Source organism: Rhincodon typus, chromosome 1 (assembly GCF_021869965.1).
Source record: "Rhincodon typus isolate 14 chromosome 1, sRhiTyp1.1, whole genome shotgun sequence".
In the NCBI taxonomy this organism is placed as follows: Eukaryota; Metazoa; Chordata; class Chondrichthyes; order Orectolobiformes; family Rhincodontidae; genus Rhincodon; species Rhincodon typus.
In genome coordinates this window covers 65,166,988-65,191,467 of record NC_063332.1, presented here as the reverse complement: position 1 = coordinate 65,191,467, position 24,480 = coordinate 65,166,988, and the positions used below count along the sequence as shown (strand labels likewise).

Genomic DNA, 24,480 nt, shown 5'->3' with positions numbered 1-24,480 from the left:
GTGGGAGCCTTTTTCCTCGGATGGTGATGGCTAGCACGAGGGGACATAGCTTTAAATTGAGGGGTGATAGATATAGGACAGATGTCAGAGGTAGGTTCTTTACTCAGAGAGTAGTAAGGGCGTGGAATGCCCTGCCTGCAAAAGTAGTAGACTTGCCAACTTTAAGGGCATTTAAATGGTCATTGGATAAACATATGGATGATAATGGAATAGTTTAGGTTAGATGGGCTTCAGATTGGTTTCACAGGTCGGCGCAACATCGAGGGCCAAAGGGCCTGTACTGCGCTGTAATGTTCTATGTTCTATGTTCTAATTCCACCATCTGCCATGGCAGGATTTGAACCCAGGTCCCCAGAATGTTATCTGGGTCTCTGGATTAACAGTCCACTAGGCTATCACCTCCCCAATCACATCTTGATTGAATTTTGAGGAGCTGACAAAGGTGATTGATGAGGGTAGAGCAGTGGATGTTGTCTACATGGATTTTAGAAAGGCTTTCAACAAGGTCTCTCACGGCAAACTCATTAGAAGGTTAAGATGCATGGGATCTATAGTGACTTGGCCACATGGATTCAGAATTAGCTTGCCCATAGAAGGCAGAGGGTAGTTGTGGAAGGTTGTTTTTCTGGCTGGAGGTCCATGACTAATGGTGTTCCGCAGGAATCAGTACTGGGACCTCTGCTTTTGATATATATATATATATAAATGACTTGGATGAAAATATAGATGGGTGGGTTATTAAGCTTGCAGACGATACAAAGACCGGAGGAGTTGTGGATAACGTAGAAGGTTGTCAAAGGATAATGCGGCATTTAGATTCTTTGAAGTTATGGGCGGAGAAATGGCAGATGAAGTTTAATCCGGATAAGTGTGAGGTGCTGCACTTTGGGAGGTCAAATGTTAAGGAAAAGTATACAGTTAGTGGCAGTACTCCGAATAGCTTTGATGTACATAGGGGCCTTGGGGTTCAAGTCCACAGCGCCCTGAAAGTGGCCACGCAAGTAGAGAGAGTGGTAAAGAAGGCATATGGCCTGCTTGCTTTTACTGGATGGGGAAGAACCAGGATGTCATATTGCAGCTGTAAAAGACTTTGGTTAGGCCACAGCTCCAATATTGTGTTCAATTCGGTGCGCACATTACAGGAAGAAAGTGGAGGCTTTGGAGAGGGTGCAGAAGAGGTTTACCAGGATCCTGCCTGGATTAGAGGGTATGAACTATAAGGAGAGGCTAGAAAAACACAGCTTGTTTTTTTCTGAAGACTTGATAGAAGTCTATAAAATCATGAGATGCATAGATAGGTCTGACAATCAGAAGCTTTTCCCCAGAGTTGAAATGTCTAAAAATAGGGGGCATTCATTTAAAGGTGAGAGGTGAAAAGTTCAAACAAGATGTGAGGGGCAAGACTTCTTTTTAAACAGAGAGTGATACGAGTCTGGAACACGCTGCCAAGCGTGGTGGTAAACGCAAATACAATAGAGGCGTTTAAGAGACTTTTAGATAAGCACATGAATATGCAAGGAATGGAGGAATATGGACCAATGGCATGCAAAAGGGATTAGTTTAATTTGGTGTCATGTTTGGCACAACATCACAGGCCAAAGGGCCCATTCTTGCGCAGTACAATTCTACGTTCTATAGAACGTATGTTGATCCCAATTGTCAGACTATTATGAACTCTTTCTTTGCTATGGATCAATTTATATTCAACTCAGTGTATCGTTAATTTGGTAAGTTGCCATGTCAAACAGATATCTGGTAAAGGGCATTCTGGAATGAGAGTATGTCAAGCAGCTTACAGTAGAGTGGAAAAGATAGGTCACAAACTGCTGGAGACAATCATCTCCCAGTATAGGGTACATGGCACAAAATATTGTTCAATGAGAATGAAAAACCAATTAGCCTTCAGAAATTGATATCATTATTTGAAATTCTTTTAGAGTTACTGAAATAAATATTCTCACAAACTTATTTCATACCTGGAATATTGCTCTGTGCTCTTCTACAACCTGTTCTTCCATTTCAACCATTTGAGACACTGCTTCATGGAAAGTGAACAGCTGGGGCGAAACCTCCTCCTCCTCAAAACACAAGCAATAGGCTGAATCAGCAGGAATGTTTTAAAAACATTTCACTTAAATACTGAAAATCAAAAATTAAAACCACAAGAGCAGAAGCAGTGCTTTGACATATGCAATCTATTATAAACAACAGTAAGACAGACATGCAGTTCAAAAATATGTATAGACACATAAGAATGTACACACATTCTCTTTAGATCTGGCAAGGTTAAGGGAAAAATTGGATAGATTTATTCAAAATCATGGATGTTTTTAATAAGAATACATACAAATAAACTATTTCCAGTGGTAGGAGGAATAACAATCAGAGTACAGATTGACAAAGAATGAAAGGCAATATTTGGAAACTTCTTTGTACATCTTTGTAATCTGAATACACTGCCTGATTGGTAAAGTGACGGTGAAAACAGCAGTTATAAAATTTCAAAAGGAATTAGATATAGGCAATAATTTACAGGAATATAAAGGAAAGAGAGTGTGAAATTCAGCTAACTGGACAGATCTTTCAAAGAGCCAACACTGATATAATTTAGTAAATGGCATTCTTCTATGATAAGTGATAATAAAGCCAAATCAGTAAGGAGAGAGCATATGTGGAATGAGGTACAGAGGGAATTTGGAGCACAGTGGGAATTTGATACAAAGGGGAAGAGGTGCTTTTTGCTTTAGTGTTGGTTTATAGTTTGCAAGGTCTGTAATCTATAGTAATGAGGGCCAGGCAAGAAGGGCCCGAGAGGGCATTAGGTATTATTTGATATTAAACATCTTCCAAATGATTAATTTGAAGGGTTTATTCATGCCAAAAAAACTCAAAGTTACGGTGTGCTCTTCCTGCTCTGTGGGAAGCCAGGAACATTTGCAATGCCTAAAGCCACTATGTGTACAGGAGGTGTATCCAGCTGCAGCTCCTGAAAGCCTGGGTTTTAGAGATGGAGCGGCAGCTGGGATACTGTGGAGCATCTGCAAAAGTAGTAAGTTCGTGGATAGCATGTATACAGAGGTTATCACGCCACAGGCTAAGACTCCACAAGCAGGATGGGAATGGGTGATCACAAGGCACAACAAGAGGACCAGGCAGATAGTGAAGGAGTCTCCTGTGGCACTTCCCCTACCAAACAGATATACCAATTAGGGTACTATTGAGGCGGGAGGGTGAGGTGAGGTGTAGCAGGAATGGCAACTCAGGGGAAAGCAACAAAAATTTGTTGCATCACAGTCAACTCCACTACACTGGAGAACAAGAAAGTGTAGAAATGTAATACTTGTATGCTATTTAATTGGAAGGGGAATAGACAGGCATTTCTGTGGCAGCTAACAGGATTCCAGAATGGTATGTTGCCTCCCTGGTGCAGGGTCAAGGATATCTCTGATTATCTACAGGACGTCCTGGAGGTGGAAGGTGAACAACTAGTGGTTATGGTACACATTCATTTGCAAATAGCTTAGCATTGGTACTGATTTGCCATAAAGGAGGAATTCAAGGAGCATATAAAGGATCATTTTCTGGACCAATACATTGAGGAACCAACTAATGAACAAGCCATCCGAGATTGGGTATTGTGTCATGAGAAAGGTATAACTGGCAATCTAGTTGTGCGAGGCACCTTGGAGATTAGCGATCATAATATGATAGAATTCTTCATCAAGATGGAGTGCCGCAGTTGATTCTCGGACCAGGGTCCTGAATCTAAATAGAGGAAACTACAAAGGTATGAGGTGCAAGTTGGCTATGATGGATTGGAGAATGTTCCTTAAAAGATAACTGTGAAAAGGTAAAGGTAAACATTTACATAGCACAAGGGTGAACCGCAACAATTGTTCACTCTTGTCTGGCACAAAAGTAAAATGGGAAAGGTGGCCAAACCATGGCTTACAAGGAAAATTAAAGATAGTATTAGGTCCAATGAAGAAGCACAAATTGGTCAGAAAGAAAACAGACCTAAGGATTGGGAGCAGTTTAGAATTCAGTAAAGGAGGACAAAGGGATTGATTAAGAAAAGGAAAATAAAGTACAAGAGTAAGCTTGCAGGGAACATGAAAACTGACCGTAAAAGTTTATTTGGTTATGTGAAGGTGCACAAATCATTTGTATGTTTGAAACTTGCCTGCATTTTGAGCTCAACTACTTATCATCCTGGCTACCTGGGGTTTTGGTTGGAGAGCGGAGGTGTTGTTGATTTCTATTCCCAACTAAGCCAAGAACAGTTAAGTACCTCTTAATATTGTTCAAATGGACATTAACCTAAATCTTGAATGCCCAATTTCCTGCCCTCATACCTTGTTTTTCCTACAGAAAAATAATTTTACTGATATTAACAAGAAACTATGCCAGATTTTTGCTCTTGCCCAAAGGCAATTTTAACATAGAAAATTATTTCTGAAATTATGATCAAATTAAGCTTTTGGGTTCGCTAAAGAATTGGCTGAATTCTCATTGACAGAGATAGTATTAATCATAGTAATTCTACACAAAGACAGGTTTCTAGTGAACTCCCATGGAGATTATTTTAGGGCCATTGCTACATTCTTTTCTATTTATAATAATGATGCAAGAAACTGCCTGAGAGTTCATGATAACTTTGCATGAAACGTTAAAACCTGAGACAAAACAAAAACATTTTCTCAGATGGATGGGCAAACATTTTGCCACATTTACTAAATGATTTTTAAGTTTATTATGCGTTCTATCCAACCATACAATATTATGTAATCCACATAATCTGAAACTGCCACGCAATGGCGAACCTAAGCAATCATTCTTTTTAAAGCTTTTTACCAAAAAACGTTGATGCTGAAGTGGATGAAATTCCTCCAAGTGTAAAATATAATTTCTCAAAAAGCAATTATGATGAAAAGAAAGTTGCAATTGATATTCTAATCATTTTCAGTATATTGTTACTAACACTTTGGAATAGCAGGAGTGACAGATTATAAAATACATTTAAACAAAGAAAGCTGTCTTAAACTGACAATGAAACAGGCTGCTTTTTTAAAGTAAAATGAATCGTCCTTACTCCTGGCGTATGAAACTTGCATCATCAAAACTAATTGTACTGATTTTTTTCACATAAACTGGATAAAAGTTGTGTGAAAATATAAAATCACATATTTGCAATTATATTTTACAGATAACCACAATTACTGAGTATATATTATCAACCAAACATTTAGAATTATGAGAACACTTTAGATAGAGTACTAAAGAGTAGTTGAGAGCAAACTTTTTGAAATGATAAGAGTTTGCTTAGACACTATGTAAAAAGTCTTTCAAGAAAACTCACATTTTGTTCACAGAGGAGTTTAAGGTCATCTCGTTGAGGAGAGCTACCAAGTCCCCATTGAGCCTCTAAAGCATCGAGCTGATTTGGTACAAGTATATTAGCCCGTCCTTCTCCTGGACCGTTCTGATCCACAATTAACTCTTTCACTCTAGTATATTTTTGGGGAAGGAGAAATAAAATAGATCATGATGACAGCTCACCTTGAAGAATAATTTCTCCAGTTAGATTTTAGACATCAATTTTACTGCCGTTATAGACTTAACTTGTAGATTTATAATAATGCTCACATAAAATTGGCATATTCAAGTGATAATTTTTAAAAGTGTACTGAAAATACACCACATAGCTTCAGTTTAGCAAAATATTGTGCATGCTTTGCACTAAAATTAATACTGCAGAATATTATTTATCAGATACCTCAGCTACAATCCTTTCAGAGATAGTAGGAACTGCAGATGCTGGAGAATCTGAGATAACAAGATGTAGAGCTGGATGAACACAGCAGGCCAAGCAGCATCAGAGGAGCAGGAAGGCTGACGTTTCGGACCAAGACCCTTCTTCAGAAATGGGGGAAGGGAAGGAGGTTCTGAAATAAATAGGGAGAGAGGGGGAGGCGGATAGAAGATGGATAGAGGAGAAGATAGGTGGAGAGGAGACAGACAGGTCAAAGAGGCGGGGATGGAGCCAGTAAAGGTGAGTGTAGGTGGGGAGTTAGGGAGGAGATAGGTCAGTCCAGGGAGGATGGACAGGTCTTCCTCCGTTACATTGATGACTGTATCGGCGCCATCTCGTGCTCCCACACGAAGCTCGAACAATGCGTTCACTTCACCAAGACCTTCCACCCCAACCTTAAGTTCACCTGGATCATCTCTAATACTCTCTCTCCTTCCTGGACCTCTCTGCTTCCATCTCTGGCAACTACCTAGAAACCGATATCCATTTCAAGCCCACCGACTCCCACAGCTACCTAGAATACACCTCCTCCCACCCACCTTCCTGCAAAAATGCCATCCCCTATTCCCAATTCCTTCGCCTCTGCCGCATCTGCTCCCAGGAGGAGGCATTCCACTCCCATACATCTCAGATGTCCTCATTTTTCAAGGACCGCATCTTCCCCCGCTCAGTGGTCGAGAACGCCCTCGACCGTGTCTCCCGCATTTCCCGCAGCTCATCCCTCACACCCCCTCCCCGCAATAACAACCAAAACAGAATCCCCCTCGTCCTCACGTACCACCCCACCAACCTCCGGATCCAACGCATCATTCTCCGACACTTACGCCATCTGCAATCCAAACCCACCACCAAAGACATTTTTCCCTCCCCACCCTTATCTGTTTTCCGGAGGGACCACTCTCTCCGTGACTCCCTTGTCCGCTCCACACTCCCCCTCCAGCCCCACCACATCTGGCACTTTTCCCTGCAACCGCAGGAAGTGCTACACCTGCCCCTACACATCCCCCCTCACCCACATCATAGGCCCCAAGAAGACTTTCCATATCAAGCAGATGTTCACCTGCACATCTGCTAATGTGGTATACTGTATCCGCTGTTCCCGTTATGGCCTCCTCTACATCGGGGAAACCAAGCGGAGGCTTGGGGACCGCTTTGCAGAACACCTACGCTCGGTTCGCACTAAACAACTGCACCTCCCAGTCGCGAACCATTTCAACTCCCCCTCCCATTCCTCAGACGACATGTCCATCCTGGGCCTCCTGAAGTGCCACAACGATGCCACCCGAAGGTTGCAGGAACAGCAACTCATATTCCGCTTGGGAACCCTGCAGCCCAATGGTATCAATGTGGACTTCACAAGCTTCAAAATCTCCCCTCCCCCTACCACATCCCAAAACCAGCCCAGCTCGTCCCCACCTCCCTAACCTGTCCTTCCTCCCACCTATCCCCTCCTCCCACCTCAAGCCCCACCCCCATCTCCTACCTACCAACCTCATCCCGTCCCTCGACCTGTCCGTCCTCCCTGGACTGACCTATCTCCTCCCTAACTCCCCACCTACACTCACCTTTACTGGCTCCAGCCCCGCCTCTTTGACCTGTCTGTCTTCTCTCCACCTATCTTCTCCTCTATCCATCTTCTATCCGCCTCCCCCTCTATTTATTTCAGAACCCCCTTCCCCTTCCCCATTTCTGAAGGAGGGTCTAGGCCCGAAACGTCAGCCTTCCTGCTCCTCTGATGCTGCTTGGCCTGCTGTGTTCATCCAGCTCTACACCTTGTTATCTCAGCTACAATCCTCTTTAGTTCAGTGAAGGTTAACTTTCACATACAAATATGAACTTCCATTATTCCATGGTGGATGGAGAATTATCCGAATACTACTCCAGAAAAGACTTTTACTTCGTGCAAAAGCTCTTCTCTCTCTACCATTAGATCTTGATTAACTGCCACTAATTTTGACACTATAGCCCACATTAGCCTGTGCCTCTGCCAACCATCACAGAGCCTTCCTTTGACTGGAAAGAAAGAGATCTTTGCATCACTCTCATACTTCCACACACTGCTGAAAAGTATTACTCTTCTCCCACACACAGAGAGAAACCAAACTACCGCCTGTCTGGCGGTAAACACATTCCTTCTTAAGCTAGGCAAATAGCTCCACTTGATGAATGAAAGCAATCATGTTCTACAACACATTTCAGATGTGTGCCAGTCAGTTCCTCATTGTTCCAAAGTGAGACCAAAAGACAAGTCCATTGGGCCAAAATAAATAAAACTACACATCCAATGTCATGATTTGCTTCATCTGAACTTGAACAGTGACAGATGATGGTAGTTCACATTCAAAATGTTGAAGAGGATTTGCAGATATGATAGATATATAGCAGGACAACTACTTCAGAAAGTATCTTTTGAGTTCTTGCTAAACTAGATCAAGTGATAGGTCACCCCTACTGTACATTAACGCATGGGCTTTTGGGCCTTTAACACCTAATGTTTCAGGTCCAGTGACTCTTCAGATCAGAACAGAATCACTGGACTTGAAACATTAGTTTCACTTTCATTTCAGATGCTGCCAGATCCACTGAGTTTCTCCAGCAATGTGTTTTTGTTTCAGATTTCCAGCATCTGCAGTTCTTTTATTTTAAACTAATACAGTGAACTGAACTTTATGTTCTTGCTGATGATAGGAGAAAACAAATAAAGGACTTAACTCCATTACATATGCAAGGGGAATGAGGAAGGGGTATTTGATTCCTGCAAAGCTCCTGGCTCTTAAGAACAAAATTAAGGATCTAGTGTTTCTATGTGGAGCTTGAGAGGATAAAATTCTTGATCTCCCAAACGTCTGAATTAAATCTCTCATGACAAAACTTCCAACAACTCAGTAACTAAAAGCTAAATCTACCAAGGCAGGTCATTTTAGAATGCCAGACCATGAAGAAGTGGCACAAGACACATGCAACGTCATAATAGCATAATAGCAAAATGTTTTATACATTTTTGAAGTCGAAATGGCTGCTGGAATTGCAATCACTAAACACAACAAGTAATTTACACACTGTAAATGAAAAAATACTGACTGCTTCACTTTCTGCAATGGTGAACAAACTGCATATAAATAATTAACAAGGTGATCAAGGCAAAATCTTTATCAGTAGAGACTGAAGTTAGCCCAACTAGACTAAAACATCCAGTAAACTACAGTGCAGAAAGACTGTTCCTGGTCTAACTTGCCAGTGCAAATATTGAAATGCAACATATGAAAGGAAGTTCCCTGCTCACGGGCTTTTTAAAACATTGCTCTCGACATGTTCAGCAAATATAATTGAATTTTTCATTGGGCATTTAGAGCCATTTAATAAAACTGCAGAATAGCAACTTCTGCCAGTTTCTGGTCTATTCTTGTGGTTCTGCAGCTTTAATTTTTGAGCCATGCACAAACAAGTCCTTTGAAACCAATAAAATGCCACTGCTGAAAATTATACTGCAACTGAAAATATACACATAACCATGCAAAAATAGAGTTTTGTTAAACATTGTGACAAGAGTGGGAGAAAAAAAGATGAAGGCGCAAAAGACATGCAACAGAACTTTATACAAATTTTGACAAGTAAACAACGGTACAATTTATAGTAATACCAGAAAATGCTGAAAATTACTTAGCAAGTCTGGCAGTATCGGTGCAGAGTAAAAGATCTTTTATCAGACCTGCACAACAAATGTTTCTTCACAGACACTGAAAAACTTGCAAAGCATTTCCAGGTTTGCTGGGGTTTTTTCCAGATTTCCAGCATTCACAGTATTTTGCTTTAATGATACAGCTTGTAATAATTGATGGATCATATAGGCCAGTATAAAAGGAATAAGGGGTAGGAGGAGGAAAAGAAACTGATAGAAAGACATAGAAGACCTGGTAGGTGAAGGAGGGAAGTCGTCATACTCGAGGTAGGTAGGAGAGAGGTCAGAACGGCTCCCACCACCTTGCTGAAAGGGAATATCCGAGGGACTTATTCCAAACTCCTTTACTCTGCAGTATCAAGCAAATGAGTGAACAAAGGAGGAAACCCAGTCAGGAAGGAACAGTGAAGGTACATTTTTACAGATAGAATGTCTGTTAAAAATATGACATATAATTCTAGAAATAATACTTCAGATAAGTTCTGTTTTTTGTAAAAAGTCACAATCAACAGTCAAATATGAAGCTGAAGCCTGCAAACTTGTTACCTTTATTTTAAACAGATGCATTTGCAACACTAGAATTTTAATGAACTACGGCTAAAAATAACGTTCAACTTGAAATTATTTCATCTAAAATTCTGTTTTACAAATTATTTGATATTGTATTTTATGTACTACATCAATAACTATCAGAAACTAAATTATTTATTCCACTCAATTATTTACTGCATAAAACAATTAAATCTAGAAACCATTACAAGTTTGAGTCTTCCCCTCAAATATTCTCTTGGGTACAGTGATGCTCACGATGGTTACGGAGATTAGACAGTCTCGTGATTAAAAATGCATTAAAACACCAACATCAAATTATTTTGTCTTCATCTGTGTTTCCTCAATCCTCCTTAAGGTGGACTGAGAATACTTGGTGAAAGATGGCCAATTACAAATCATTAAGGTGTTATATTTTGCAGATATAAATTGATTGCACAGATTAACCTGTCATTGTGATGTTACTATGGCTTCAAGGGGTGTATTTTGTCCTTTTTTTTAAGATGAAGAGAGGTTGAGACAGAGGTGCTGAGTGATCTGTTCCAAGCCAATAAGTAAATATCTTGAGAGGCCTTGGTTTTTCTCTAAATTTGGAACAATAGAAGCAGCATGAATGGGTGGAGTCAGGCTCCCACAGAACCAGGGTTTTAGTTTAGATTTTAGTAGCTGTTGGGGTTCTGAAGCTGCCATACATCTCTTCCTCCTACAGAAAAACGCTGGAGTTGACTCCCTCTCTGCCAGATTTTCTTGATGTTCTTTTCTTCTGGACAGAAGAAACATGGCATGTGAGACAATCTATTTTACTGAATTTGCTTTTGCCAAGGGTGTGTTTATGGGATATTACTATATTGGAACAGTTGCTTTTTAGTAGTTGAACAATAGATTATTCTGTTATGCTTTTGAATACAGTTAAAGTTAGACCAATTTTTCTTTCTTTTGTTTGTGTTTTAACTGTCGAGTAAGAATAAAGTGTGTTTTGCTTGAAGCCAAGTAACGTCACCAATTGAATTACATCTGGAACACAGCATTTTATATTTGCCTTTAAATAAGAAAAAGTTAGGGTCTAGGCTATCTCCTTGATATACTTGAAGGGAGTTTGATCTGGTCCAAAACATCGTCATAACACCTTTATACAATTACCGAAACCCACGAATGTAAGCTCTAATTAGCAGGCATTTAGGGTCAGAGTTTTTATAGCACAAAAAGTGGCCCTTCATGTCCATGCTGATCATCAAACATACATCTATTCTATCCCATGTCCCAGCACATAGCCTTGTACGCTATGGCATTTGAAGTGATCATCTGAATAATTCTTCGATGTTTTGAGGTTTCCCACCTCTACCACCATTTTACTCAGTGAGTTCCAGATACCCACCAACCTCTGGGTGAAATAAACCTTTCCTCAAATCCCCTCTAAACTTCCTTTTCCCTACCTTAAAACCGTGCTCCCGGTTACTGACCCCTCTACTAAGGGAGAAAAGGTTTCTCCCTATCTACCTTGTCTATTTCCCTCAGAACTATGTACATATCAATCAGATCCCTCCTTATTCTTCTCTGCTCCAGGGGAAATAACCCAAGCTTATCAAGTCTCTCTTCATAGCTGAAAAACTTCAGTCCAGGTAACATTCTAGTGAATATCTTCTGCACCCTCTCTAGTGCAATCACATCCTGCCTGAAGTATGGTGATCAGAACCGCATACAGTACGCCAATGGTGACATAATTGATGTTATATATAGCTTCATCATAACAACTTGCTTTTGAATTAAATGCTATTACTAATAAAGGCAAGTATCCCATATATATTCTCAACCTGTCCTGCTGCCTTCTATGGGACATCTACACTAAAGCTTCCTTTGATTCTGTACTTCTTAGGGTTCTACTGCTCAACATGTACTCCATGGTCTTGTTACTTCTCAAAAATGCATCATCTCAAACTTTTCAGGATCAAATTCCATTTGTCACTATTCAGCTCACTGAATGAGCCAATCTATCCTGTCCCATATCCAAGATTTTCCTCCTCACTATTTACCATACCACCAATTTTCATTTCATCTGCAAACTTAATGATCATACCTCTTACATTCATGTATAGATCATGAATATACACTACAAGCAGCAAGGGACCCAGCACCAAACCCTGTGATATGGCACTGGACACAGGCACCAGTCAGAAAAAGCACAATTTGACTATCAACATCTCCTACCTACCACTAAATCAAGGTTAGATCTAATTTGCCAAAATGCCCTGAATTCCATGGGCTCTTAACTTCTTGACCAGTCCGCCATGCGAGACCTTGTCAAAAGTCTTACTGAAGTCCATGAAGACTGCATCAACTGCACTATCCTAGTCTATACACCCAGTTACCTCCATGAAAAATATCAAATTTGCTAGACATGATGTCTCTGCTTACAAAACCATAGAATCCCTACAGTGCAGAAGTAGGCCATTCAGCCCATCAAGTCCAAGGTAACCCTCCAAAGAGCATCACACTCCTATCCCTGTAACTCTGCGTTTCACATGGCTAACCCACGTAGCCTGCACATCCCTGTACACTATGGGCAACTTAGCATGGCCAATCCACTTCACCTGCACATCTATGGACTGTGGGAGACATGCAAACTCCACACAGTCGCCTGAGAATGGAATCGAACCTCACCAGCTGTGAGGCAGCAGTGCTAATGACTGAACTACCGTGCAAACCCCAAGCAACTGTGCTGCTCCAGGCCAACTATCCTTCATTAATCCTTGCTTCCCAAGTAGAGTATAATTCTCTCAGGTTTTTTTTTCCCAATAGTTTCCCTCCTACAGATATTACATTCACTGGCCTGCAGTTTCCTGACTAACTGCTATATTAGCTGTACTCTAGACTTCTGGCACCCCTAGTGTGGTTGGAGAGGATTTAAAAGTTAATGTCAGAGCCCCTGCAATCTCATCCCTTTCCTCCCACAGCAGCCTGGGACACATCTCATCTAAGCCTGGGGATTATTCACTTTTTCATTTCTACAATTCTACATTTCTACATACATTCATTTATACAAAGTAAAACCACAGCTATGTCTTCTGGCTCCAAGAAGATTGGCAATTTTTTTTTCTCTATTCATTTGTGGGATGTGGGCGTTGCTGGCTGGCCAGCATTTCTTGCCCATCCCTAGCTGCCCTTGAGAAGAAGGTGTGGGTTGACCCACAATGCTAGGAGGGAGGCCATTCCAGGATTTTGACCCAATGACAGTGAAGGAACGGCAATATATTTCCAAGTCAGGATGGTGAGTGACTTGGAGGTGGTGGTGTTCCCGTATGTCTGATGCCCTTGTCCTTCCAGATGGAAGTGGTCATGGGTTTCAAAGGTGCTGTCTGAGGATCTTTGGTGAATTTCTGTCCCCAGTGGGCCCTACTTTTTCACTGGTTACTCTTTCGTCGCAAATGTACTAACAAAACGTGGTGTGGAGGTTCCAGTCTTGGACTGGGATGGACATGGTCAGAAGTCACACGACACCGGACATAGGCCAACAGGTTTATTTTTAATCACAAGCTTTTGGAGTGCTGCTCCTTCATCAGGTGAAGTCACCTGATGAAGTAGCAACGCTCTGGAAGCTTGAAATTTCAAATGAACCTGTTGGATTATAACCTGGTGTCATGTGACTTCTGACCTAATGAAACGTGTTTGAATTTTCCTCAATATTACTTTCTGGTGTTTTGCATGTCACCGCTTCACTACCCTAATTTTAATTTTAAAAGCAACTCCCTGCATTTCCAACACTCCAACATCCAGTGTTTTGAACATCTTGCTTGAAGATTCTACACCCTGGAATACTGAGCTGCCATTCCTATCCTTCCCTCAACCAGGTCTCTGTTATAGCGATAATGTCATATCCCCATACAGTATTTATTGTTAATCAATACGGTCACGATATGGACAAGTTCTCATTCATTGCACTATGCTTTCTTCCTAGATCTAGCTGACTGACTGCCATTTGTCTTTATTTCCCTTGTCATGTCTGTGTACCCAACACGTGGGAGGGATATCCCTCGGAACTATTCTCCAGTCTGCAGAAAACTAGCCATCTCTCCCCATATTGCTGAGGCTCAGGAGAAAAATCCTATGCTATTCTTAGAAGGCAAAAACAGAAATCATGATTTCATAGGCTTGAGAGAAGAAAACGATCCTCACTGTTTCAGTCTGAAATAGATTAGGAGTGCCAATATTCCAGAACCCCCCAACTCATATAGATTTAATGCATATCCAGCAAGACAGCTATTCAACTAACAACATTTCAAAAATGACTTGAAATATTTATTGGTGGTTACTGGACTTCATGACAACACCTTCCAATTCCCTGAAGAAAAAGATTAACTTCTAAAATTTGGCTATCACTGGCAAGGCTGGTGTTATTAGCAGCGCAAAGCTGTTTGTTATAACCAAATGATTTGCTAGGTCACTTAATAATCCTCTAAGAATTAACCATGTTGTTGAGATTCTGGAGTCACGTGTAGGCCAGAATGGAGGCCAGGAGGACAACAGGTTTCTTTCCCTAATAATACAAGCAAACCAAGTTTTAATGACAATCCAACAGCTTCATGGTAATTTTTTAGTTCCAAATTTCTATATACCAAATTCAATTTGTAAACTATCAGAAACATACAAAACATGCAAGGTTACACCCTTAATGTTTGACTGAAAAGAATGTGACTTTTAAGATTTAAATACATTAAGCTCAAATTAAAAATGAATTAATAATTCTTACATTGCTACAAATAGAACAAGACAGAATTTTATAGCTCCAATATGAAAAAAAGAGGTAAATAACATTAAAAGACATCCAGATAAGATCTTACTTTATAATATTAAAATGGGGATGGCAACTTTGTTTCATTTAGTTCATTTTGAAAATCATACCTGTTTGCATATCTAAGAGTGTTTAGTGTATTCTCACACGAACCCATTCCTGGAGAGATGGTGGCGATCTATAAATGCACACAAGTTTAGAAGATTACATAACAATGCAAATGCATCATCTATTTTCACCAACCTGCAGTTCAAGATTCATTATGAAGTTAAAACCACCAGTAAGCTCCCCTTTGAAAAACTGTAATTTCAGACCATGAATGCAGAATTATTCATGTTCACAACCAGATTGCATCCACAGTCAAAAGTTGGTAACACTAGCAAAAGCGGAGACTTTAGTTGCTCAGTAGAATTTGAAATCAATAACTGAATCTTTTAAAGTTTTAAAAATGGAAGGAGAACTAATAGAAAGATGGACCACTGATTTTTAGGAAGGCTAATGTTTCATCTCAAGCGTGTGTTAAGTGTAGTGATTGTAACAAGGTCAGCCAGGCAGACGTCAGAATATGAGTTCCCTCATTGGACCATTAACAGCCCCAATCAGGGAGTCCTGGCGTGCAGATAAGAACAGGAATGTCAGACATCCTGTTCATTCTGAAAGCTGGCTCTGAGGGATCTGGATCAGTGTCGAGGACTCTCCACATGTAAATAAAGGGTGCCTTGGAAATGGTATACCAGCCTCTGTGGAGTTATTTCAGTGGCGATGAGAAAAAACACACTCCTGAAAAAATTCGTTCGCGATAGTCGTCTTTGAGTTGGGGTAAGCATTTCTGCATCATGCATTACTTGGCAAGCCTCGTTCCATCCTGCCATCAAATACTGGGGGCCCAGTACGTGGAAAGAATACACTATTTTTTTTCCAAACAAATGACACTGGGGCAGATGAAAAGCAGTGGACCCAGAGCTTTTTCGGTTTTTGGGAGCCTAACTTTCCCTGAGGCACCAGATACTAAAACATTTTAAGAGTCGGCAGATTTAGTGAAGGAATATTACGACTCGAAGCCTTCTCGAATTCTGAGACGATATTGGTTTCACTCGGCAATTTGAGAAACAAGGGAATCTATATTGGCATTTTTGACTAGATTAAAGACAACTGGAGCGGCATGTAGCTTTGGTTTAATCCTTAACAGGATGCTGAAACACTGGTTTATATGTGGGATTAATGATGTAACCAAACAAAGCCGTCAACTAGCTGAAGCCCAACAGACTTCAAACAGGTACTACAAATGGCTTTATCATTGTAAAACGCAGCAAGTAGAGCATATGAGTGGCAGGGTATTCCAACGGACGTGGACACCCTCGCCAGTCCGACTGAGTTTCAGGAACACTGCTTGAGTGAAGGGCAACTGCATAGCCTCACTAAGGACATATGGTAAACAGAGGGAGTCTAGGTCAGCCCACAGCAAAACCCCAAAACAAAACAAAGTCTTGGCCAAATAGTTAAAATTTTCTTCAGCAACCGGGCCAGCAAGCCATTATAGTTGTTGCCGGTATGCATACTCAAGGCTGCAAAAGAGTCTCCCAATATACCTAAATCAAGGGAACTCATGGGCCGGTATCCAGAAGAGTGTACACACTGGAAAGTTCACCTACATCTGGTTTGGAACAATTAAATTGCTCAAGAACATCCAAATCAGAACCAAAATAAATGTCTGGTTAAACGGTTTCCAGGTTCTAATGGGGATCAATACTGGCGTGGCAATTTCAGTGACCGCAGAACCGGTCTTTAACAAAATTCGCTCTGGACTCCAACCTTTAAGTTTACACAAGGCCTCGACTAGACTGAAAACCTATACTGAGGACCCTTTGATAATTAAGAGGAGTATAACTTCCATTCCGGTCTCTTACGAGAAGCAGCTGGTTCAGTTACTACTGATTGTAGTAAAAGGCTAGGTCCCAAGCTTGATGGGGTGAAATTGGTTGAGGAAGATTCAACTAGATTGGCTCAACATTTTTGGATTAGAAAATGGGTGCCTGAATGAAGTCCTAATTAAATGCCCAGACATTTTTCAGGAAGGTCCAGGGACTTTCAAAGGACGCAAGGCTGCCTTGTATGTTGACCAGGAAACAATTCCACAATTCTGCAAGGCCCGCCCAGTGCCATTTCCCTTACGGGCAAAAGTACAGGCAGAAATCAGAAGGCTGGAAAGTGAAGGAAAGTTCAAATTAGTCCAGTTTGTGGGATGGGCAGCACTAGTCATATCAATTGTGAAACCCGATAGATAGGTTTGCCTTTCAGGGAACTTTAAACAAACGATAAACCACTTTTCACAGCTGTATAAATACCCAATTCCTTGCGTAGAGAATTTATATGCAAAGCTGGTAAGGGGACTGTCCTTCACTAAGCTGGACATTAGTCATGCATACTTGCAATTGCTGTTAAGAGAGGATTCCCAGAAGTATGCTATAATTGACACCCATACCAAGGTTTGTACTAATACAAGAGACTGCCATTTCGTGTATCATCAGCCTGTGCCATTTTTCAGCTGACGATGGAGAACATTTTACAAGGTCTACCCCAGGTCGCCATTTATCTAGGTGATGTGCTAATAACAGGGAATTCCAATAAGGAGCACTTAGAGAATTTGGGACATAGTCCTTCAATGTTTCTGCCAGGTGGGCGTACACATTAGAAGGGATAAATGTTGGTTCCAGGCACCCCAAGTGACCTTTTGGCCTACACAGAATCAACGAGACTGGGTTATACCCGTTGGAAGATAAGGTGAAGGCAATCAAAGGTGCTCCAGCTCCCATGTCTGTATCAGATCTTAGGTCTTTCCGTGGACTGGTGAATTATTACAGAAAGTTCATACATAACCTGGCCTCCATCCTGGCACATTTGCATCAACTCTATTAAAAAAAAGGCCAGCCTTGGAAACAGTCACATAGCCAAACCATAGCTTTCAGGGAGGTGAGGAAACAGATATCATCCTTTATGGTGTTGGCACCCTATGATCCCAAGTGAGATCCAGTATTAACGTGCGATGCCTCACTGTACAGCACTGGGGTAGTATTACCTCACAGGTGGCCTGATGGAGAGGAACGCCCAACAGCACAAGCATCCAGGACTTCGGCTAATGAAGAGCATAAATATGCCCAGACAGAGAAGCAACGTTTGGCAGTCATATTTAGAGTCAGGAAGTTCCACCAATACTAATAATAATAGTAATAATAACAGACCATAAACCCCTGCTAGGTCTACTTAAAGAAGACAAGGCAGTGCCACTCATAGCTTCAGGCCAAATTCAGTGGCGGGCTGTAATTCTGCACCCTTATGATTACAAGTTGGAACACTGTCCGGGAGGCAAAGTAGAAAACGCGGATGCATTAAACTACCTCCCACAGGCAGATGCACTACTGGTGGTACCACTACTGAAAGAGGCTGAAATGGTTTTAAATTTTCTGGATACACTTCCAGCCACAGCTGATAGTATCAGACTCTGCACGCAGAAAGATCCGTTCCTGGCAAAACTGAAACAGATGGTGATGATGGGAAAAACCATAATTAAAATCTTAATAAAAATTGAAAGAACTGCATATGCTGTAAATCAGGAACAAAAACACAAGTTGCTGGAAAAGTTCAGCACTTCTAGCAGCATCTGTTAAGAAAAATCAGAGTTAATGTTTCAGGTCTGGTGACCCTCCCTCAGAAGATTTTTGGACCCAGAGAGACCAGATCACAGTAGAGAATGGCATATTACTATGGGGAGCAAGAGTGATTGTCCCAGTCAAAGGTCGCTGCCAGATACTGGTTAAACTCCACCAGGGTCATCCAGGGATTTGCAAAATGAAGATGCTAGCGAGAACTTATGTCTGGTGGCCAGAACTGATGCCAAAATAACTGCATTGATGGAGCAGTGCCCAGAGTGCCAACAAGGACAAAAATTACTGCTAACAGCTCCCACATATACGCAGGAATGGCCAGGTAAACCCTGGGCTCGGTTACACTTCAACTATGCACGTCCTATCATGGGCTCAATGTTCTTAGTCATTGTGGGTTGCCCATTTTAATGGCTGGGTGTGCATAGAGTTCATTCATCAAACATGGGGATGACAACAGAAAAATTGCGTGCATCTTTTGTGATACACGGACTTGCACAGATAACGAGCCACCGTTTACCAGCAGTGAAATTGAGTATTTCCTAAAATTGAATGCCATTCCACATAAGGACAGGTCCATAATATCCATCATCCATTGGTCTGGCAGAACGAGCAGTCTAAAATTTGAAGGCAAGCTTAAAGAAACAGCCTACAGCTTAACTAGATACCAAACTGTCTCTGTTCCTATTTGATTGTAGGATCACCCTTCATGCAAATACAGAGTTTGTAATGGGGAGAAGACTCCGCACCACGTTAAATCTGATCTTCCCAGACCTGGGGTGAGGAGGGGATCGGTTGATGAAATAACTTCAAGAATGCTGATGCCAGACACAAGACTCCACTAAGCAAGACAGACAGTTTACTTCAGGGCATGAAGTTGGTGTAGGAACCACAGGAATGGCCCTGCATGGGTAACAGGCATGGTCAAAGTGAGTTCACATCCAGCGATGTACAAAGTTCAGGTAGGTGCGATGGTCCTGTACAAACATGTGGACCAAATAAAAGCTGCGAACTCGTGAACAGTGCAGAAATAAAACGTACGCTGCTTCATGACAGCCATTCTGACTGTTCCAGAACCCACAGGTTCTCCCTTTCCATCAAGCGTTGAAGATACCTCAGAATCTCAAATGGACACGGCAGATGTTGCTGCTTCGATGCCTTTGCTGCCTGAAGAGAATGAATTTCTTCTGTGACGCACCAGGCGTAACAGGCAAGTGATACATGCTGCCTGTCAGAGGCAGAGTAAGAGGAACCTGACCCGGTGTTAAAGAGCCCCAGGAAGAGCTACAAAAAAAATAAAATAAATAAAAAAAATCGAACCAGCCAATGTCCTTGGAGTCAGAGGGGGAGGGATGTAGTGATTGTAATGAGGTCAGCCAGGAGCAACTCATAGAATAGGAGTTCCCTGATTGGATTCCTGATCAAATTAATGGCCCCAATCAAGAAGCCATGGCTGACAAATAAGAACAGGAGTGTCACACATCCTGTTGACTCAGAGCTGGATCACTGTCAAGGACTCTCCACATATAAATAAAGGGTGATCTGGTGATGAGGTGCCAGCTTTTGTAGAGTTATTTACAAGTTATTGTTAACCAGATTCAGTGGTTGGATAGTACAATTGGCTTCAGTGCTTCTGAGTTAACATTACCTATCCAATTAGGTTGAGAAACAGGAATGGCATCAAACAACTTTTGAATTGATTCTGCTGCATATTCTTTACAAAACAGTCTGTAGTCCAAATTTCTATGAGCAGAATAACTACCTAAATGGGGAAATGAAGGGCTAACAGTTACAATCATACTCTGTCATATCACCTAATTGCATTGCCAAGAGGGAGAAAAGTGGGAGTGGAGAACTGGAGTGCAGTAGGGGACAGAAGCAATTAGTTTACACAAACTAAATGAAAAAAATTCCTTGAACAATATTATGGAAATCATTTTTTTCATTTTTGACTAAGAGATAGTTTCTTAGTATCTATCCTTAAAAATGTATAACACTATATTACATACCATGCAAGTTCTGGAGTTTTCTCCAATAAATGAATCTCTTAGCACTTGGGTAAGTTTACTTGCTCTGAATGGGGTATGAGGTTTGTTTCGACCCAAGGCTCGGATACATTCCTGTAATTACACACATTTTAAAGTGAGAAAGATACAAAAAACATTGAAGTAATCGTCAAATACTCAAACCCCTCTAACGTAAACCAATTCACCAGTGGCAACAAATGAAATTTATAATAGCTATCCAGCAGGTTCCATACCAATGCTTGTGGAATAAACTGTATGCAGGTGTGACTGTGCCTCAGCCAGGAAGGCTCTCCATTGTCTTTGCCAAATGAAATATCACATGTACAGGCTGCACAGAGAAACTAAGAGAATTGGTCACCCGCAGCATTGGAAAAAAAACACTGATCTGACCCCATTTGATTATTTTAAAGTTACTTCTTCTGGTCCAGGTGAGCGGAGGGAAAATATTTCTGGGTCCTTACAGTTAGCATTAGTGTAACCATTACTTAATACTAACTTCAAAGCTTAGTGATGACAATGTTTTCCTCCAATTGAAGCAGTATGAACCACAAAAAGGTATTTGTATCCTGTTGAGAGTCTCAACAACAACGTAAAAGGACCTCTTTTTAAAAAAAAATGTATTCTTGGCTCTGACTGAAAAACATAACTTTGTTTTACGTAGAGATTGTTGTGTCAAATTACCTTGAGTGCTAAAAGGCTCTTGTTAATCTCAGCACCTTCAAGTCGTGTCTGACGATCTGCACTAGAGGTGTCTGCCCCTCTCTCATTTCCTGCCAGATCTATTAATGAAAATTTTCCATGCATTTTCCCTTTCCTACGAAGAATAATCTGGAACACTGCATGGCTTCTTGAAGAGTGAGCATTTGCAGATGTCTGACCAGATGTTCTAGAACATAAATAAAACACAACTTTGTTTATGAATTAGCCTTTCAAATATTAAGGTTCTTTAACATTTATAAAATTGGTAGTTTTATCTGAATCTATAAAGGAAAATATTATTATAAATAAAAGTAAATTTTTTAAAAACTCCTATTTTCCTGCATAATTCAGTTAAGAAATCGGAGCGGGTGGTGGTTTTTCAATCTTTCAACACTGCTCTGCCACTCAGCAACATGGTTGACTTTCTAACTCCGTTACTCCTTCCCCACTATCCTCAGAGCCCCTTATTTCTTACATGAACCAAAAATCTATTGACTCATGTTTTGAACAGAGTCAATAACTAAGAATTCATAGTTTCTCATGGAAGAGAATTAAATAATTCACTTGCCTATATTCTGAATACAGCAAATGCTCAAAAGTGACAGCAGGTCTCAACAAAGTTCCAGCATCCCAATGAAGAGAGAAAAGTTGTTTTGTAAAATAGTAAAAAGTACTGAAAGGATCCAAACGAGTGTCAAATTTAACTTCTTCTCTCCAACATGTCTGCACCTAGACCTTACTACCGCTACATATAAACATTCAATTGGGTGAGCACGATCATTTGTAATGCATTCTCCAAGATTTATAGAACAGTATTTATGAATGTCTCTAATCTATTAATGGTCTTGCTGCAGCAGATAATTGCTCACAACACAGTTTGTCTAATTATACCAATATTTTATAAGTAAACAGTTACAATAAGTATCAAGTGAGTGCTCGAGAATACTACCTTTTTTATATAAGATCTGGTTCTATGGTAAAGTGTGTTATGTATTAAAAGTGCTGAAATTTGTAAAATGTAAAGTTGCTACAACTCTTAAGACTCTAGTCATCTCAGAGGAGCTTTGAAAGTAGTGAAAGACAAATTTATTCCCAATGTTAAAATATTAGATGAACTAGTGGTAAAATAATAAGATATACAAATATAAGAAATTAAATAATTAAAAAGAACATGGGCCTGGCAGGGCAAGTGATGCATTGCAATTGCAGATTATGGGAGCTGTTGGATGACAGTGTGATCCACAGCAAACACATCTATAATAAGAATTTACTAACTGGGGACCGAACTGCAGACACTGCAACACATCAGTAATGGGGAAAATTGCCTGGACACTTTTTTTGCCTCCGAGTAGCCACATCCCTTTGGATAGGATCTACTGATTTAGTCATTGGGCAGGGAGGGTATAATGTAAGTGAGGGAGGTAAGGGGATATAAAGGGCAGGTGGTGGGGGGATGGATTCTGCATAGCCAGTATGAAGACACCAAGTTAAGCCGAACCTCAAAAAGCTAATAGTGTCTGAATTATCTAAAGGTAATAATCCCTGGAGATCCATACACAAGAAAGAAGACTGTGACAGAAAAAGAACTTCAGTCAATAGAACTGAAGGAGGAACTAGTCACAACCTGGCGTCCCAAAGTGGATCAACTGAAAAGCACTGTTTTCATTAAATATTATTTATTTCAGATTTGTTGTGATAAATATAATTTCTGCAAAACTTGTGAAAATACATCTGTACCTGCAACAGGTCTTATAACGAATCAGGACTAATATACTTTTAGGCTGGCTCTTTCAACTTGGTCTATGATTGTAATTGACTTGGGTCTTACAATTAAAATGAATCCCAAAATCTTACAATGGGTGTAAGGGGTAACAGTTTGCACAGATAGAAGATTGGCTTACTAATACGGAACAGAGAGTGGGCATTAGTAAGTATTTTTGGCTAGAAAGATACAGCAATACTGGGTCATAGGGATCTCAACTTTTTACAATTCATAAATGATTTGGTTAAAGGGACAGAAGGTATAGTTGCTAAATTTGCTGTTGACACAAAACTAGTCAGGGAAGTTGTGAAAAGGATACAAGAACGCTATAGAAGAATACACTTAGGTTAAATAAAGATCTGGCAAATTGAACACCATGTGTAAAAATGTGAAAGTGTCCATTTTGGAACGAAGAATAAAAAGAGAGAGCATACAATCTAAAAAGGTGAGAGATTACAGAGCTCTGAGGACCTGCATAAAGATTAGTCTGAAAGTATAACAAGTAATAATGCAAGCTAACAGAATGTTATTGTTTATTGTAAAGGGAACTGAATACAAAAGTAGGGGGGCTGTTCAGTTAAACTTGGCATTTGAGAGATTACATCTAGATACTACAATACAGTGTTGGTCTCCTTGTCTAAGGAAAGGCGTAAATGCACTGGAAGGAACTCAAAAAGCTTACTAAGTTAATACCTGGAATGGGCATGCTTTCAGATGAGGCAAAGTTGAACAGGCTAGGCTTGTATCTACTGGAGTTTAGAAGAGTAGAAGGCAACTTAATTGAAACATATAGGAGGGTGTTTACAGGGTGCACGTGGAAAGGATGCTTCCATTTGTGGGAGAATATAGAACTAAATGATTCAAAATAAGGCATCACCCATTTAAGACAAAAGACGAAGAATATCTTTTTCTTATGGATGGTTGTGAATCTTTGAAACTCTACTTCCATTGCCTGTTAAAGAAGTTTTTTGAATGCTTTTAAGGCGGAGATAAATAGATTTTTGAGAAGCAAGGGGGGGGGTAAAAAATTATTAAGGATAAGTGGAAATGTACAGTAATCAGATCAGCCATTACAGAATGCCATCACAGATGCTGCTCAATATCATGTTTCTCCATCAAAACGTAAGTTAATAATTAGTGAAATGCAAATACTTTTTAGGCCACTTCAAGTGGGTGGCATTGAGAGACTTTAAGTGGACAGAAACATTTGTTTTTTTTTTTTAAATGTTCGCCTTCTATTTTTGACACGATTGTGAACCTATGCGTTTGTACAAAATCACCAAAGTGAACTCAGCATTTAAAGCAGTTAGGGCATGTGTAATAAAGGATGAAGTCCTTATGCTGCAGTTCTTTCCACTTAGTCAAACAAACTGATAGTTAAAATATCTTGCATATTAACTGGACCTGCCAGAAAGAATTAGCAGCAGGCCAAGCAGCATCAGAGAAGCAGGAAGGCTGACGTTTCGGGCCTAGACCTTTCTTTTTCTGAAGAAGGGTCTAGGCCCGA

At 40.5% G+C, this 24,480-nt stretch overlaps 1 protein-coding gene across 5 annotated transcripts in view; it reads right to left on the bottom strand.

The window, feature by feature from the left end:
• kif2a (kinesin family member 2a) overlaps positions 1–24,480 on the bottom strand; it is a 141,685-nt gene that overhangs the window by 7,672 nt on the left and 109,533 nt on the right. For 2 of the 5 annotated variants that reach the window (XM_048602256.1, XM_048602272.1), the window contains exons 14-19: positions 21,194–21,398; positions 20,495–20,605; positions 14,937–15,004; positions 9,724–9,840; positions 5,360–5,507; positions 1,977–2,078 (exon numbers count right to left, since the gene is read on the bottom strand). In XM_048602256.1, the coding sequence (XP_048458213.1) occupies positions 1,977–2,078; positions 5,360–5,507; positions 9,724–9,840; positions 14,937–15,004; positions 20,495–20,605; positions 21,194–21,398 (751 nt within the window). The remainder of the gene's footprint in view (positions 1–1,976; positions 2,079–5,359; positions 5,508–9,723; positions 9,841–14,936; positions 15,005–20,494; positions 20,606–21,193; positions 21,399–24,480) is intronic. The other 3 variants (XM_048602265.1, XM_048602276.1, XM_048602284.1) reach the window with 3 other exon arrangements.